The sequence below is a fragment of the Panthera leo genome, chromosome B3, assembly GCF_018350215.1.
Source record: "Panthera leo isolate Ple1 chromosome B3, P.leo_Ple1_pat1.1, whole genome shotgun sequence".
NCBI classification, from domain to species: domain Eukaryota; kingdom Metazoa; phylum Chordata; class Mammalia; order Carnivora; family Felidae; genus Panthera; species Panthera leo.
This window is the reverse complement of record NC_056684.1, coordinates 104,973,447-104,990,943: the sequence shown is the minus strand read 5'-3', so window position 1 is coordinate 104,990,943 and position 17,497 is coordinate 104,973,447. Positions and strand designations below refer to the sequence as shown.

At 35.0% G+C, this 17,497-nt stretch overlaps 1 protein-coding gene across 10 annotated transcripts in view; it reads right to left on the bottom strand.

The window, feature by feature from the left end:
- KIAA0586 (KIAA0586 ortholog) overlaps positions 1-17,497 on the bottom strand; it is a 113,370-nt gene that overhangs the window by 52,143 nt on the left and 43,730 nt on the right. For all 10 annotated transcript variants that reach the window (XM_042943360.1, XM_042943357.1, XM_042943353.1 and 7 more), the window contains 7 exons: positions 14,301-14,494; positions 12,738-12,856; positions 8,458-8,657; positions 4,618-4,777; positions 3,840-4,059; positions 3,049-3,305; positions 903-979 (listed from right to left, as the gene is read on the bottom strand). In XM_042943360.1, the coding sequence (XP_042799294.1) occupies positions 903-979; positions 3,049-3,305; positions 3,840-4,059; positions 4,618-4,777; positions 8,458-8,657; positions 12,738-12,856; positions 14,301-14,494 (1,227 nt within the window). The remainder of the gene's footprint in view (positions 1-902; positions 980-3,048; positions 3,306-3,839; positions 4,060-4,617; positions 4,778-8,457; positions 8,658-12,737; positions 12,857-14,300; positions 14,495-17,497) is intronic.

Genomic DNA, 17,497 nt, shown 5'->3' with positions numbered 1-17,497 from the left:
AGGAGGAGGGATTACAAAAGGGCATGAGGACACTTTGGGGAATGATGGATGAGGATATAGCCATTATCTTGATTGCACTAATGGCTTTACAGATGTATACATATGTCCAAAATCATCAAACTTTTAAAAAAAAAAGAGCAACAATATCAGCAATGCTTAGCAAAGGCTATAGATAAACATAGATGAGAGTTGAGTACAACTACCTGTCCTTGCTTAGATTGCTGAAAATATATATAAAAAGGAAAGATTTCTATTCCATCATAGTATTTCAAAAGAAAGTTCCTATTATCATTTCTGTATGATATTTATGTATGTGATAATTGATATTACATATAATATGAATTGATATTACACATATTGTAATAATTATAATAATATATTTTTCAATGCCTATTTTTTATTCCATAGTGCTATGTAATAACTAGGAAGTGATGGTACCACCCACTGTGTCCTATTTCAGTTTCTTTTTCTTATGCCAATGAATTGAATTATTTTTAGCGCAAAGAATTATAATCCTCGTTAGGGGAAAATAACAAATATATTGTAAGAAAGCTGGTTTAAACAGATAATATCTTGTTTGAAATATTGTAAAGGCAATATATCCATATGACAATTTGTACTGAGCTAGATTTTCATCATATAATTACATTACCTGTGTATTTTTGAACTACTGGAGCCACGGAGATTAATAGTTTTCTTTTCATTCTCACAATTATGATAATTAAATGTGCAAATATGATAATGAAATGTGCAAGAAATCTTAAATTCCTTCGTGGATATTCTGTTAAATTTTATACTTATAACTCAAATATTTGATAAAAACCCTAATCAATGGCAACAAGTGTATCAAAATACTCTTTGTGTCAGAATTCAATGGTGGGGGGGCGGCGATAATTTCTTACCATTTCAAGGGCATCATGCAGAGTACTGGATAAGCTATCGTTTAGGTTTGTCAGACACAGCCGTCCATCTCCTAAAACTAGAAATTACAACATAAAAATTCAGAAAACAGAAGAAACATAAATTCAGTAAATAATCTGACCATAAAGCCATTACATTTAAACTTATACAATAAAAATACTGCTCTTAAATAATAATTCACAAGCTACTCAATCTCACCAGTTTTTTTTTTTAAGTATATTTTATAACAAAGATGAGATTTTTGTTTTACCTACCAACTGGTCATAACTTGAGACACTTGAAATTGAGAGGCACTCCTAAATACTACTGAAGTAATTAAAATGGATTAAAATTAAAAACTGATTAACCTTTCAGGGCCCCTGGGTGGCTCAGTCAGTTAAGTGCACAACTCTTAATTTTGGCTCAGTTCATGATCTCATAGTTCGTAGGTTCAAGCCTCACATCAGGCTCTGTGCTGGCAGCATGGAGCCTGCTTGGTATTTTTTCTCTCTTCGTCTCTCTCTCTCTCTGTCCCTTCACTGCTCACTCTCTCACCATCTCAAAATAAATAAACATTAAAAACAAACAAAAAACTGAGTAACCTTTCTAAAGAACAAGTTGGCAATGTATCAGTATTTTTTTTTTTTTTAATGTATCAGTATTTTAAAGGTGCATACTCTGCTTTAGCAATTCCACTTCTAGGTTTGTATTCTTTTTTTTTTATTATTTATTTAAAAGTTTTTATTTTAATATTTGATTGATGCAGGGCTCAATCCCATGAACCGTGAAATCATGACCCGAGCTGAAATCAAGAGTCAGATGCTTGGGGCACCTGGGTGGCTAAGTCAGTTAAGCATCTGACTCTTGGTTTCAGCTCAGGTCATGAGCTTGAGGTTTGCGAGTTCGAGGCCCACATCAGGCTCCGTGTTGACAGTGTGGAGCCTGCTTGAGATTCTCTTTCTCTCTCTCTCTCTCTCTCTCTCCCTGCCCCTCCCCTGCTCATGCTGTTTCTCTCTCTCAAAATAAACTTAAAAAAAAAAAAAAAAAAGAGTTGGATGCTTAACCAACTGAGCCAGGCAGGCACCTCTAGGCATGTATTCTTTTTAAAAAAATTTATTTACTTATTTATTTTTTAACATTTATTTATTATTGAAAGACAGAGAGACACAGAGAGTGAGCAGGGGAGGGGTAGAGAGAGGGGGAGACACAGAATTTGAAGTAGGCTCCAGGCTCTGAGCTGTCAGCACAGAACCCGACATGGGGCTCGAACTCACAAACTGCGAGATCATGACCTGAGCCAAAGTCGGTCGCTCAACCAACTGAGCCACCCAGGTACCCCTAAAAAAAATTTTTTTTAAATGTTTATTTATTTCTGAGAGAGAGAGGGAGACAGAACACAAGTGGGGGAGGTGAAGAGAGATTGGGAGGCACAGAATCCAAAGCAGGCTCCAGGCTCTGAGCTGTCAGCACAGAGCCCAACATGGGGCTTGAACTCAGGAACCACGAGATCATGACCTGAGCCAGTCCATCATTTAACCAACTGAGCCACCTAACGTGTCCCTCTAGGCATGTATTCTATGGAAATTATCAAATAGGTGTACAAAGTGTACTAAGTGTACACACATATGTGTATGTGTGTAAGAAGGGTCATCAGAGAGTCCTGTATAATATGGAAACATTGAAAACAATCTACATGCCGACCACCATGGCATTGTTTTAACAGACTACACACAACTAAAAAACTGAGGTACAGCTACATGTGTTGATATAGAAAGATGTCCACGATATATTATTAGGTTAAAAAAAATGCAGGTTTAAAAACAATTTATATAGTATGATTCTATTTTTAAAGCTAAAAATACACATACACATGTATTTAGGTATCTACATATGCAATAGAAAAGAAAAAGACTGGAAGGGTATATTTCAAACTATTAAGAGTGGTATTATTTCTGGAAGGTGAGATTTATGACCAAGATTTTACTTTCTGAAGTTAAGGCACAGAAGAGTTAACTTGCAGAGTCCATATTCTTTCTATTATACCATGTTTAATCTTGAAAATTAAGAAAAAAGACTTGACACAGAAAACTATTACTTGGGAATTATCATAATCTAACCAGTGAAATCAATTGATACAAGTTAACTTACTCTTGGGAGCCATTTTTTGACCACAGTTAAGTAAAATCTCTCCTTCAGAGAGGGGTCTATCTAAAGTCTCAGTTTCAGTGACAGTAATACTCAAGCTGCTCTCAGTTGTTGATGAATCAGAAGCTGGCATCTGTATGAGGGAAGGGACATTGGTGGCAGCAGAAAGTGGCATAAAAGGAACTGGAGGTTCTGGGGGTGCAGGCTGAGCAGGGAAATCCACACTCTCAGGTTCTTCATCCTTGGCCACAGACATTACACTAAGAAGAAAAAGACATATTGTGAACTTATTAGGTCACTGAAAGCCTATATTAATTTTTATATAAAAAACAGATTCAAAGAGCTCCTTTAGCAAAGTATTTCTATAATCTGCACTACTGTAATTACCAAGATTTATTTTTCCAAAATTGTTTTCATGCTTTAATCATAGGCCATCTTGAAAGTTGTACCATCTCTACGACAAATTTACAAGGTGATATAAAAGTTAACTGGTCATTGTAAATGAAGATTCATTCACTCTGGGGAGAAATCATTTTCTATTTTACTAACAATATTATAACAATATATACCTTTAATCTGTTTCATAAAAAGATCTTTTAAAATGATAATTGAAGGTATAAATAAATTTGGTGAATTTTTTAAAAACTTGAAGTTTATGAAACTTCTTTCTACTAAAGTATAAAGTAGCTTATGGTTTATAAAACTTCATTTATCATTTCTGATGTTTTTAATGGGTCACATATGTCAACTTAAGATGAAATGCAGTTACTGAAAGTAAATATGTTATCATTTACATAGCTCTTGGGTGAAGTTCTTCTTGAAGAGAGTTAGGATTCTCTTCTTCCAGGGGCAGGTCTCCATCACTCCATGGCTTAGGACGCCCTGGGCCTGAGATCTTCAATTTCTCAATGGAAATCTCTGACAAAGTTGGGGTAAGAGCTGCTGCAGGAGGAGGTGTAGTAGCAGGAGTAACTGTTGGAGTATTAACAAGTGTGATGGCAGACATATCATTTCCTAAAGATTTTTTGTTTAAAGAGAAAGGAAAAGATAAAAGTCAATAAACACTCCATAGGAAGGCAAGATACGTTGTTTCAGGAATCTCTTAATATTTTGGCATACAAATAATGATGATAATAATTAATAATAATAATAATGGCTAATAATGGGAAAATTCCCAGGTTTATTTAGTAAAGGATAAGAAAACAATCTTGAAAAGATATCACTTTTAATACTACCATGAACTTAAAAGCAGTATAAGTGTGCATTAGATAATATACTCTTTTTTTTAATAGTTTTTTGTTTTTGTTTTTTTTAAGTAATTTCTTTGCCCAACATGGGGCTCAAACTCACGACCCTGAGATCAAGAGTTGCATGCTCTACTGACTGAGCCAGCCAGGTACCACTAGGAAATTAAGAAACCAATTTCTTTGTCTCTTTACAAGAAAAAATGATTTACTAAAACCTAGTAAACAGTAGGTATGTACATATTAATCCATAAAACATAAAATAAACCATGAAATCTTATTTAGTAGTTATTAGATTAAAACTAAGTTATAGAAATAAGGTTTCTACCTTTTTCAGCAAATATTTCTTTCACAGGAATAGCTAAATCATGATCTGAATCATAGGGAGAAGAATCTGGAGTTTTTACCAACACACTCTCCTTAGGAGGTGATGAAGGTGAACGAGGAGGAGTTGGTTGTGGGGTAGGCACTGGGGTACACACTCTTGCCTAAAATAAAACAAGACAAATGGTGCTTATAATCACCCATATAAAGGTAATGTAAAACAATGCAATAAGCTCATTTAGAGATTAACAGAATTTAAATGGAGGGGAAGAAATGGAGCCCTAACTTCCCTGGCTCTTGAACTTCTTCTAGCTGCTAAGTTTCAAGACTAGCCTGCAGAAAGCCTCAGGCCATTAAAATAGCTCTGACTCTGAAGTAGGCCCCAAAGAAATCAGAAGCTCGCTCTTCTAATATTGATAGGAAGACACAGCTGAATATACAGCTGAAGATCAAGTGCAAACAAAAGCTGGGTAGGCCATGTAACAGAAAGGAAGCATTTTAACTGACAAGATATCAAGAGCAGCTTTTTAGCACAAAAGATCACAGCCTGTAAAAAGCAATGGAAGGATAAAAAAAAAGTAGGGGGGGTTGAAATGAAGACAATATGGAGATAGAAATACCGGGGAAGAAAAAAGTAAACACTTTAAAATTGATTTGTTAAATGTGTAATCATTCAAATGGGTCACAATTCAAAAAAGTACACAAGAAAGATAATGAGTATTAAATCTCCTTTCCTAGCCATGTCCCGTCCACCTAGTTCCCTTCCCCTGAGTCATCAAACATAATCTTGACTTAAATCATGTCTACAGATTATCGACAGAACAATTTCCTAAAAGTGGGACTGCTGTTTAAAGGGTTAACTGCATTTTTTATTTGAATACATATTGCCAAATTTCCCTCTACAGGGTTATGTTATTGTGCACTAATCACAAGAAGATATGAGAATTCCCATTTCCCCAAAGTTTTCTACACAATGGCATTATCAAACTTTCAGAGTTTTACCAATATAATCAGTAGAAATGAGCGTTTCGGTGATTTTTTTTTCTTATTATCAATGATATTGACCGCCTTTTTATATGTATATGGGCCATTTGTATTTCTTTTCTGTGTGTGAACTATCTAGACATGTCTTTTACCTATTTTTTTAATACACTGTCTTTTTCTCCTCATTCTAAAACATCCTTATATAGGAGGGTAATTAGCCTTTATTCTGTACTCTGAGTTGAAAATTGATATACAATTTAGAAACCACAAAGTGTATTAAAAATTCTACAGCACTGCTTAATAATTAGCATATTCTCAACTCTTATTTTTATTTTTATTTATTTATTTTTTTTTAATTTTTTTTTTTCAACGTTTATTTTATTTTTGGGACAGAGAGAGACAGAGCATGAACGGGGGAGGGACAGAGAGAGAGGGAGACACAGAATCGGAAACAGGCCCCAGGCTCCGAGCCATCAGCCCAGAGCCCAACGCGGGGCTCGAACTCACGGACCGTGAGATCGTGACCTGGCTGAAGTCGGACGCTTAACCGACTGCGCCACCCAGGCGCCCCAACAACTCTTATTTTTAAATGAAAGAAATACACTGTTTTTTTTTCTTCTTGGCTGCATAAAACTACAGCAACAAATGCACTGTTTTCAAATATAATGCCACTTGACCATCATCATGAGAGGATCTCAAGGTATTCTACTAGTATTAGTAATGGATAATGATGATAAACAGTTATTGAGTACCAAATTCTAGACACAAGATTAAGCTATTTTCATTCATCATCTCACTATATCTTCCACAAAATCTTGGCTAAAAAGATAATAGTATGATAAAGATACAAGTCTCTCCAAATAAAACCAATCAAAACTGGATCAATTCCCATAAAAATACCAACAAAATCTTTTAAAAGCTAAATTTTAATGTATATTTGGAAGATCAAAGGCCAAGAAAAGCCATGACAATTCTGAAGATAATGAACAATATGGTAGTGGTGGAAGGGAGCCTGCCCTCCTAGATAGTAAAAAGATTTCTGATAAAGTCTTGGTCATTTGAACTCTATGCATTTTCTCTATAATACTTGAGACTAAAGTAACAGAGCTGAGGGTTCAAATTCAGATCTTCCCAGCACCAAAGTCCATGCTCTTAACAACTGTATATACTGCCTATTTACACTGATTTTTCTACATTTTCTCATTCAATCACCCTCATGAGAGTATATGCAGCATACAGGCAGAAAGCAAACCAGTGTAATTAGTACAGAGAAAACCATAACCCCAACAACATCTGCACTGCTTGCATTACCAATGAACTAAGAAAGCGCAAACCCAAAGTATGTACCTAATCTCGTGCATAATCACATCACATCAATTACATTATACCATCTCCATAAAATTCAAATATGTAACTTTATGCTGTTTTTTCAAGAGAGAGAGAGCACGTAAATGTGTGTGTGCAGGGGAGAGGCAGAGAGAGAGGGAAAGAAAGAGAATCCCAAGCAGGCTTTGCACTGTCAGTACAGAGCCCGACTCAAGGCTTGAACTCCCAAACCACAGATCATGACCTGGGCCGAAATCAAGAGTCAGACACTTAATTGACTGAGCTGCCCAGGCGCCCCTGTAACTTCATGTTTATACCTCAAATGACTTAGTTTAAATGTTTCACCTATATAAAATGATGCCCTCATGATCTATGAAATCAGAAGTGACTATAAAGTTTTAAACAGCTGATAGTAGTATAGAGTCCATATATATATATAACATGTATAATTCCATGTTGCTATAATAGATTAGAAACTAACAGTATGGCTGATGAAACAAACAACAACAAAAGAACATAAACTATATTTTATTTTAAAGATTAAAAATATCAGTTTATATAATAACCAAAAGCAACATGTGACCATTGGCTATATCTTGAATCAAAAAAAAAAAAAATCCTATAAAGGTTATTTTGGAACAATAGGGAGATTTGAATATGGACTCTAAATTACATAGTATTAACATATCAATGTTAAATTTCTTCAGGAGTATGATGATGGCATTTTGATTATGTAAGAAAGTATCTTCTTTTTGAGATATTGCTGATGATCAGAAGTAAAGTGTCATGATACCTGCAACTTTCAAATGATTTTTAAAGAGTATGTAACATATAAAGACAGATAAAACATGTCAAAAAGTTATCAATCAGGAGCTCTTGGGTGGCTCAGTCGGTTAAGCGTCCAACCCTTGATTTCAGCTCAGGTCGTGATCTCATGGTTTGTGCGTTTGAGCCCCACATCTGTGCTGTCAGTACAGAGCCTGCTTGGGATTCTCTTTCTCTGCCCCTCCTCGGCTTGCTCTCTTTCTCTCAAAATAAAAAAAAGTTATCAATTGGTAACTACTAGGTAGAAAGTATACAGATTTTCATTGTATCATACTTTCAACTTTTCTATAGATTTAAAAGTTTTTAAAATACAATCCTGGGGAAAATATTACTATAATACCATAGCAACAACAAAAAATCAATCTCCACCACAAACTATAATCTTATTATAACACCTAATTTACAATTTGTCCATGGTATTTTTTTTAATGTTTATTTATTTATTTTTGAGAGAGAGAGCGTGAGCGAGCAAGCAGGGGAGGGGGAGAGAAAGAGGGAGACAGAGAATCCCAAGCAGGCTTTGTGCTGTCAGTGCAGAGCCCAACACAGGGCTCAAAGTCACGAACCATGAGATCACAACCTGAGCTGAAATCAAGAGTCAAGATCCTCAACCGAATGAGCCACACGGGCACTCCCATCTTACTGGTTTTTAAGAGACGTATCAAAAATTCCCCAGGACTCCCAAGTCATGAAAGGAAGTCACTCCTACCGGCAAGTATGTGTTGCTTGTTGAAACATCTCCAGAAACACTTGGGGCAGCAGGCCCTTGCTTTTTTGCTTCTCTATCACCCAGCATGACAGCAATGGTCTCAGCAAGAGCTTCGTTCACAAAATGGCTAATCATGTCTGAATTCACAGGAACCCCAGCATCAACAAAAAGCTGGAGGACACCATTGCTTGTTCCTTCCACTAAAAAAAAAAAAAAAAAAAAAAAAATGAAAGAATTTCAAAATAAGCATGTAAGAAACATACCTGCAATCCAAATCTTAATTCTTAAAATTTTAGAGATACACACTGGGTGTTATATATAAGTGATGAATTCTACTTCTGAAACCAATATTATACTGTATGTTAACTAAAATTTAAATTAAAAAAAAATTTAAAGATGCAAACATCTGTGTTTAAGGGGGTAGGAGGAAGAATAAAAATGAAAATACAAAATTATTTATTACAAAAGAGACTAAGATGACAACTTACATAATGAACATCCTTTCTAAACAAATCAAAAGAGTGAGGAAAACACCCAGGTGAAAACTTTACTCACATGGCCTCTTCCCTACCACTTCAGAATTTAGTGATGGAAAGGATTTACAGTCACTTAAATGTTCTCATCTGAAAACAACTCACATTTATTTCCAAGGGTAGGGTAACAGGAAACCCTATGACAGATCTTGGCCAAAACACAAAGACACAATCACTTTGGGGGATTTTAGAGAAACAGTAGCTGCCTTATAAATATGAAAACAAACCTTCCTTCTTTATAGTTTCAGATACATCAGTTACCAGCACTACAGACTAAACCTACTCAAACTTGTATAGTGGTTTACATGCTTGATATCAGAAGCTATATAGGTAGGCATATTAATATTCCAAATAGGTAATACTTTTCATTTGTAAAAATGTTCATAAAATGCAGTAAAAAACTTCCTTAACAGACTTTACTAGATTTAAAGTGGGTATATTTCTAAAGCTCTGTGTAGAGAACATGTAAACAATGATCTATACAATTTGATGGAGATGTCATCTCTCCAAAGAGAACTTCTTAATTAGTACAACTAAGGCAGCAATATCCAGAATTCCCTAAAAAGTGAGTACAGGTGTTTTAGGATCATTTGTTGAGGGACAAGTAACAGCAATTTATAGTTACCATATTAAAGATTGTCAAATTTCAAATTTATATTTGGCAGTATATGTAGATATATCTTTTCAGTTCTCTTAATTTATTGTTTTAGCATGACCAGAAATCAGAACATCTCTGTTATAAAAGCCAAAAGCCCTACCCAGATGTAGGCAAAACAAAAACAAACACATATGCTTTTAAATAGAAAACAGTAGGATCTAAAAATCCAGTTTGGAAATTTTAAGATTTTCATCCAGGAAAACAAATTTCCTGGATAACTTTGTTGGTCATTTTTTTCTTCCTTCCAAAAAGTGATGAAAGAAAACCTGGGGTGGTAGCAGTGGAGGAAGCATTCAAATTATACTAAACAGGAAGAATTAGCCAAATGCAACAATCAGTTGTGTGGAGTGAAGTTAGAAAATTCTGTATTAATGTAAACAGAAACAAAGAAAGAGCAGGTCGGGTTAGAAAAATGAGATACATTTGGGATACGTCAAGTTTGAGATGCCAGTGGAGCATCAAGTAGAATGTTCATCAACAAACCAAACTGCAAGCTCGCAGCCTAGATGTGTGGCTTAGGAATCATCAACTGACCAAGGGTAACAAATGGCAAAAAGAGACTGGAAAAAAAAAAAACCACAGAAAAGAAAGAAGACACAGCACAGAAACTTAGGGAAAATTTTTATTCAAGTAACAGGAAGAAAAAGATGAGGAATAAAGTCCTAGAGAAATAAAAAAGGTGGGAGGAACAAGAACAGAATAGATTCTAAGAAACCAAAACGAGGAGGACATTTGAAGAATTAGAGGTGGTCGAGAGTGCTCATGCTAGAGCCACGTAGGAAGATAAGAATTTGGAAAAAAGGTTATTCTTAACAATCAAATTCTGTGAGAGAGGAGTTTCATTAGGGGAAGGGCAGAAAGCTCTGTAAGGACTAAAGACAAAGTGGCAGTGAGAAAGTAAAAGCTGTAAATATGGACTCAAGTCTAGGATTTAGGCAGTTAAAAGACAGTCTAGTCTATGGAGGAAGAAAAGTAGGTAATTCTGGATGAGAGAGAAGAGGGAAAAAAAGAGGTAATAATATATAGGAATGTTTAAAAAAGAAGAACAACAAAGTTGGAGAATTTACACAATCCAATTTCAAGACTTATTTTTAAATTACAATGGGCACCTGTTGGGATGAGCACTGGGTGTTGTATGGAAACAAATTTGACAAGAAATTTCATATTAATAAAAAAATAATAAATTATAATAATGTGTGTTATTGACATAAAAATAGACTTGCATATCAAGGGACAGAATAGAAAGCCTAGACACAGATTCATACATATTTAGCCAACAGATTTTCAGCAAAAGTGTCAAGGCAATTCATCAGGGAAAGGATAATCTTTTCAACAAATAATGCTAGTAACATTAGACTTCCATATACTGAAAAAAAAAATCTTTGTATATGGTATAAAGTAGGGATCAAAATTAACTCAAAATGTACCATAGAACTAAATGTATAGTCTGAAGCCATACATTTTCTGGAAGAAAAGATAGGAGAGAAAAGCTTACTGATCTTGAGAAAGATTCATAAGTAATACACCAAAAAAACCACAAACTATAAAAGGAAAGTTGATAAATTAAAATTCATCAAAATTAACCTTTTGGTTTTCAAAAGATAATGTTGAGAAAACAAAAAGGCAAGATAAACTAGGAGAACATATTTGCAAAATATATCCAACAAAGGACTTGTATCCAGAACAAATAAAGAACTTCTACAACTCACTAACAGGAAGAACACAAAACTCAACTTAAAAATGGGCAAAAGATTTAAAAAGACATTTCACCCAAGTGAGTATAGACATGGCAAATAAGCACATGAAACAATGTACATCATCAGTCATTAGGGAAATGCGCATAAAAATCACAATGAGCTATCTCTACATACTTACAGAATGTCCATAATTAAAAACACTAACAAGACCCAGTGGTGGTGAGGATGTGGAGTGAGTGGAGCGCTGAAACACTGCTGGTTGGGAATGCAAACTAAAACAGCCTCTCTAAAGACATTTAGTAGTTTCTTACAAAGTTAAACATCTATTTGCCATATGACCAAGGGAAATTAAAAGATGTATCTAAAAAATATGCTTGGAAATATCCACATCAGAGCTTTATTTATAATAGCCCCAAACTAAAAGACTACAAATTTCCATCAACTAGTAAATTGATTAACAAATTATGTTACAGCCATATAATGTAATATTACTACATACATAAAATGTGATTGTCAAGCATGATGCTAAATAAGGGCAGACACAAAAAACAACCTACTGTATGTTAACATACATATAAAAATCTAGAAAAGGCAAAAATACAGTAATAGAAGGCAGATCAGTGGTTGTTAGGGCCCAGGAGGCATGGAAAGGAGTTAGGAATGGACTATAAAGTGGCAACGAGGGAACTTTTTGGAATGATGTGTTTTTCTACATCATGATTATGTGGCTAATGTACAGTAGTGTTCTTTTATCAAAACTCATCAAACTGTACACTCAGAATTGGTGAATTTTATGGCAAGTAAACTATACCTCAAAAAAGCTGATAGAAAACGAGGCAGAAGATCAGGGGAAGAGGGGGAGGAGGAAAAGGAAGAAGGAGGAAGGGAAGAAGACAGAAGAAAAGGAAGAGGAAGGAGAATACGAAGAAGAGAATGATATAGGTTCCATAAAGAAAGCGGCTCATTTATCCATTTAGTGAATACCTAAAGTCTTATTAGGTGTCAGTCAGAGGCTAGGCACTAAAGGAGAAACATCCGTAATCCTGAGTAATTTATAGTCTAGTAAGTGAGGCAGATATGTACACCAATCATAATCCAATCTGGTAATTCCATAACAAAGATATATACAAAGTGCTATGGGAAATAATAGAGAGATTTGGGGTAGGAGGGATGGAGGGGTGGAACAATAATAATAATAATAATCTGAATGCTGCAGTATGAAATAAGGGGATGAGAGAACCTCCACTACAGAGAACAGGGAAGGGATTATTAGAAGGAAGAGCTTATCTTTTGTCAGCTGAAGACTACTTGACCTCTAAGATACATAAATCCACGACTTGAAGGTTTTACCCTTTAATAACAAAAAAATTTAAAAGATTCCATTTCACTTACCTATGTCAGAAGTCAATGGTTCACTTGCCTCACTGACTGAAGCACTGACATTAGCTATGGACTGTTGTTGGATTGGAAAGAGCCCAGAGATAATTCTTGACATTATTTCTTGTTCTACCCTGGGGGATAAAAGTTGAGGATTCCTAAATTTGATTGAAATGTATGAAGTGTTAGAAATACCACCCTTAAAAATAAACTTTACCCATGGACACTAACATTTACATATGAAAGTAGTGATTCTGAAAGTTGAATCTGGAGAGAAGAAATAAATCAAATATGTCTCCTAGCAAAATAAACCACATGAAACAGAATCTCCATGTGGGAGATAGCTTTAAATTTGATTTAATGAACTTTCAGATTACTCTAATGAAAAGTTTAACAGACCTCCTAAGGTCATAATAAAGTATAGGTCAAGAATTATCTGACATATCCTGTACCTAAAATGTTGGGTTCCCTACTTGGAAAGCACCCATATAAAACCACACAAGATAAGAATTAGAAAAGAAGTCCAGCTGCCCCCTCTTCAAAGAAATAAATATACAGACTGTGATACAGGTCATTTTCCTCTTTAAAAGTTAAGATAATTTATTTCCAAGATCACTTTTAGGAAGTAGAGAAAGAAGAGGAGGAAAAAGAAGGGGAACACAAGGACACTGCTTCTGTACATTTCTTTAGAGCAGCCAAGAGGCTGATATAAACTATTATTAAAGAAGTAATAGATATTCATTGTAGATAAATTAGAATATATGTAAAAGTTAAAAAAATAGATAAGGCTCACACATAATCTCAGATTCAGGGACAAACACAACTAACAATTTGGCATATTGTTTTTCAAATTTTTTCCTATGCACATTTATTTTTGAGGGAAGTCTTGTAATTATTAATATCTTTCAACATCACTAAATATTCTTGATTAATATCTTTCAATTTCATTAAATATTCTTCTAAATTTAATCTTGATAACCATTACTATTCAGGTGTTTATTCCATAACTTCTTTAAGGTTTCTCACAGGTAAAAACAGGATAAAAACAGAGTTCATAAGTTTACAGAAGTAACAAGCAGAATAATGCCTTGTTTATACTAAACACTGTATGTGCTAAGTAGTGTATGGTCTAGTAGCAGAACCATAATTATATCCTTAGGATAAATTTCTGGCAGTGAATCACTGGATTAAAGAATATGTACAGAGGCACCTGGCTCATTTGGTGGAGCATGTAACTCTTAATCTTGGGGCTGTAAATTGGAGCCCACACTGAGTATAAAGATTATACTTTTTAAAAAATCTTAAAAAAGAAAAAAGAATATGTACATTTTTAAGGCTTTTGTTACTTAACAATAGCCTCTTTTGCCATAATAGAAAGCCAAAACATAAATATTCAAGAAAAGAAACAATACCTTCAACAACTAGTTAAAACGCTCACATCACATCAAAGAGTTTACAGTAACTGTAGCAAAGGAAAGTTTAATAAACAAAAGAAAACAAGGAAGATTTCCAGCCAAAACTTAATACTTTATATTTCCTACTACGATTCTGTTCACACCAACACTACTGTAAACTCACCACTGAATTAAGCTATTTTCCAATGTTTCTTTTCTCTGAATTACTTTATCCAGAATATCAGTAGTGGGCTGAACAGTAGAAACAACTGGCGGAAAAGGAGGACCATTATATTTTGTAGAAACAACTTTAACACTTCTGTTAAACTCCAGAATTGGTTCAGAGTATTCTGGAATTTCATCGGGTTTTTCCTCTTCCTGGTAATAATAATAATAAAAATAAAACCTATAATATTTCTGTATCTGTTTATCATTTACTGGTGACAAGTATAGACAGGGAACTTATGTCAGTGAATTAACCAACACTTCTACATTAATCAACCGCATTTCTAATTAGGCGGTATCATATTATTTATGATATATACACATTTGTCATACAGATCAAATTGAAGACCCTTAATTATATAATTATTTTAAAACCGAATATTCATTTTAAGCAGTCATAAAACAAATTAGATAACATGGTTATTCCTGCATAAAACACTTCAAAATTTCCCTCTATAAATTTATTAATTTATTACCATAATAAAACTGATGTTTCCAAATATAACTGCTTCTTCTTTCTGAAACTAAAATTTACATTTACATATGTAGGTAGGTTATCTTACACATTATTTGTACCATCACATCATGATCAAAGGACTTACTTCTGAAATTTTTAAAATTTTCATTATGAAAATATAATATATGCTTAAAAGTACACAAAATAGTGCTTGTACACTGTATCTGTTATGTATAAATTACACATATCCCATTTATCTGTTCCCCAGCTTTAACAATTATCAACTCAGCTAAATTGTGTGATCTATACTCTCCATCTTCTTTACCCTTCACATAAAATTTTGAAATAAATCATAGATATCATTTTACCTGTAAATAATTTAATATGAGTATCAAAAAAATTAGGACTCTTTAAAAATTCTAACTAGGGGCGCCTAGGTGGCTCAGTCGGTTAAGCATCCAACTTAGGCTCAGGTCACAATCTCACAGCTTATGGATTCTATCCCCGTGTAGATATTAAAAAAAAATTTTTTTAAAGAATATTAAGAGATCTGCAATGTATTAAAGTTTTTTGTTCCCTGGTATGTCTTCTCATGTGAACACCACATGAGTGTTTCAAAGACAAGAATCTTATTTATCTTTATATGTCTAAGGCCTAGCAAAGACATTTGACAACTATTTTTTTCAATGTACAAGTGAAAGGAATAGTTTTAGAAATAGCAAATAGTTTGGGGTTCAAAGACAAGTGTTTCTACCTCGGCTTTGCCACTTAGTAGTTGTGGGCTTCATTTCCTGATGGGAGGATATTTATTGAGTTACAATCTTTACTTAGTTATTTTGTTTGTTTATTTTTTAATGTTTATTTATTTTTGAGAAAGAAAGCACGAGTGGGGGAGCGGCAGAGAGAGGGAAACACAGAACCCAAAGCAGCTCCAGGCTCTGAGCTGTCAGCACAGAGCCCAAGGTGGGGCTCCAACCCAACTTTGATCAACTGTCCAAAGATAAGGCTGGGAAACTAACACAGATCATCCAGCAGAAGGACATGTAGATACAAGCTCTTCACGCTAGAATTCTAGCATTGGCTTAACCAACTGAGCCAACCAGATTCCCCATGATCTCTTAATATTCTAAAACAGGGTTTGATTTAATGATGAACAAAACTGGTCTTAGTTCTGAAAGTTCTGAAAGAAATATGAACAAATGTCTTTATTTCTTTTTGTTTTTTTTTTTTTAATATATGAAATTTATTGTCAAATTGGTTTCCATACAACACCCAGTGCTCATCCCAAAAGGTTCCCTCCTCAATACCATCACCCACCCTCCCCTCCCTCCCACCCCTCATCAACCCTCAGTTTGTTCTCAGTTTTTGTTTTGTTTTTTTAACGTTTTATTTATTTTTGAGACAGGGAGAGACAGAGCATGAACAGGGGAGGGTCAGAGAGAGGGAGACACAGAATCTGAAACAGGCTCCAGGCTCTGAGCTGTCAGCACAGAGCCCGACGCGGGGCTCAAACTCACGGACCGCGAGATCATGACCTGAGCCGAAGTCGGCCGCTTAACCAACTGAGCCACCCAGGCGCCCCTGTTCTCAGTTTTTAACAGTCTCTTATGCTTTGGCTCTCTCCCACTCTAACCTCTTTTTTTTTTTTTTTTTTTTCCTTCCCCTCCCCCATGGGTTTCTGTTAAGTTTCTCAGGATCCACATAAGAGTGAAACCATATGGTATCTGTCTTTCTCTGTATGGCTTATTTCACTTAGCATCACACTCTCCAGTTCCATCCATGTTGCTACAAAAGGCCATATTTCATTCTTTCTCATTGCCACGTAGTATTCCATTGTGTATATAAACCACAATTTCTTTATCCATTCATCAGTTGATGGACATTTAGGCTCTTTCCATAATTTGGCTATTGTTGAGAGTGCTGCTATAAACATTGGGGTACAGTGCCCCTATGCATCAGTACTCCTGTATCCCTTGGATAAATTCCTAGCAGAGCTATTGCTGGGTCATAGGGTAGGTCTATTTTTAATTTTCTGAGGAACCTCCACACTGCTTTCCAGAGCGGCTGCACCAATTTGCATTCCCACCAACAGTACAAGAGGGTTCCCATTTCTCCACATCCTCTCCAGCATCTATAGTCTCCTGATTTGTTCATTTTGGCCACTCTGACTGGCGTGAGGTGATATCTGAGTGTGGTTTTGATTTGTATTTCCCTGATAAGGAGCGACGTTGAACACCTTTTCATGTGCCTGTTGGCCATCCGGATGTCTTCTTTAGAGAAGTGTCTATTCATGTTTTCTGCCCATTTCTTCACTGGGTTATTTGTTTTTCGGCTGTGGAGTTTGGTGACCTCTTTATAGATTGAACAAATGTCTTTAAATTCTATTGACATATTATTATTCAAACAGGTTCTATGATCTTTTCCCATCCATCATAGTTCATTTCCTCCTATTTTTCCCTTTCCCCTATATTACCATTTCTATCATTTCTATAACTCTTCCTGTTATACGGGCTCTTCTCTTGGATTTTAGACCCCTCACAACTTTTTCCCTCAATATGAACTAACTGGTGACCTTGCCAATAATCCAGAAATCAAACAGATAAATGTAACAGAATAAAGAAAGGACAGATTGGAGGGAGGGAAGCCAAAGGAAATGGAATGGAGGAAGAAAACAGGAAGCAGGAGAGATGAGATATAGA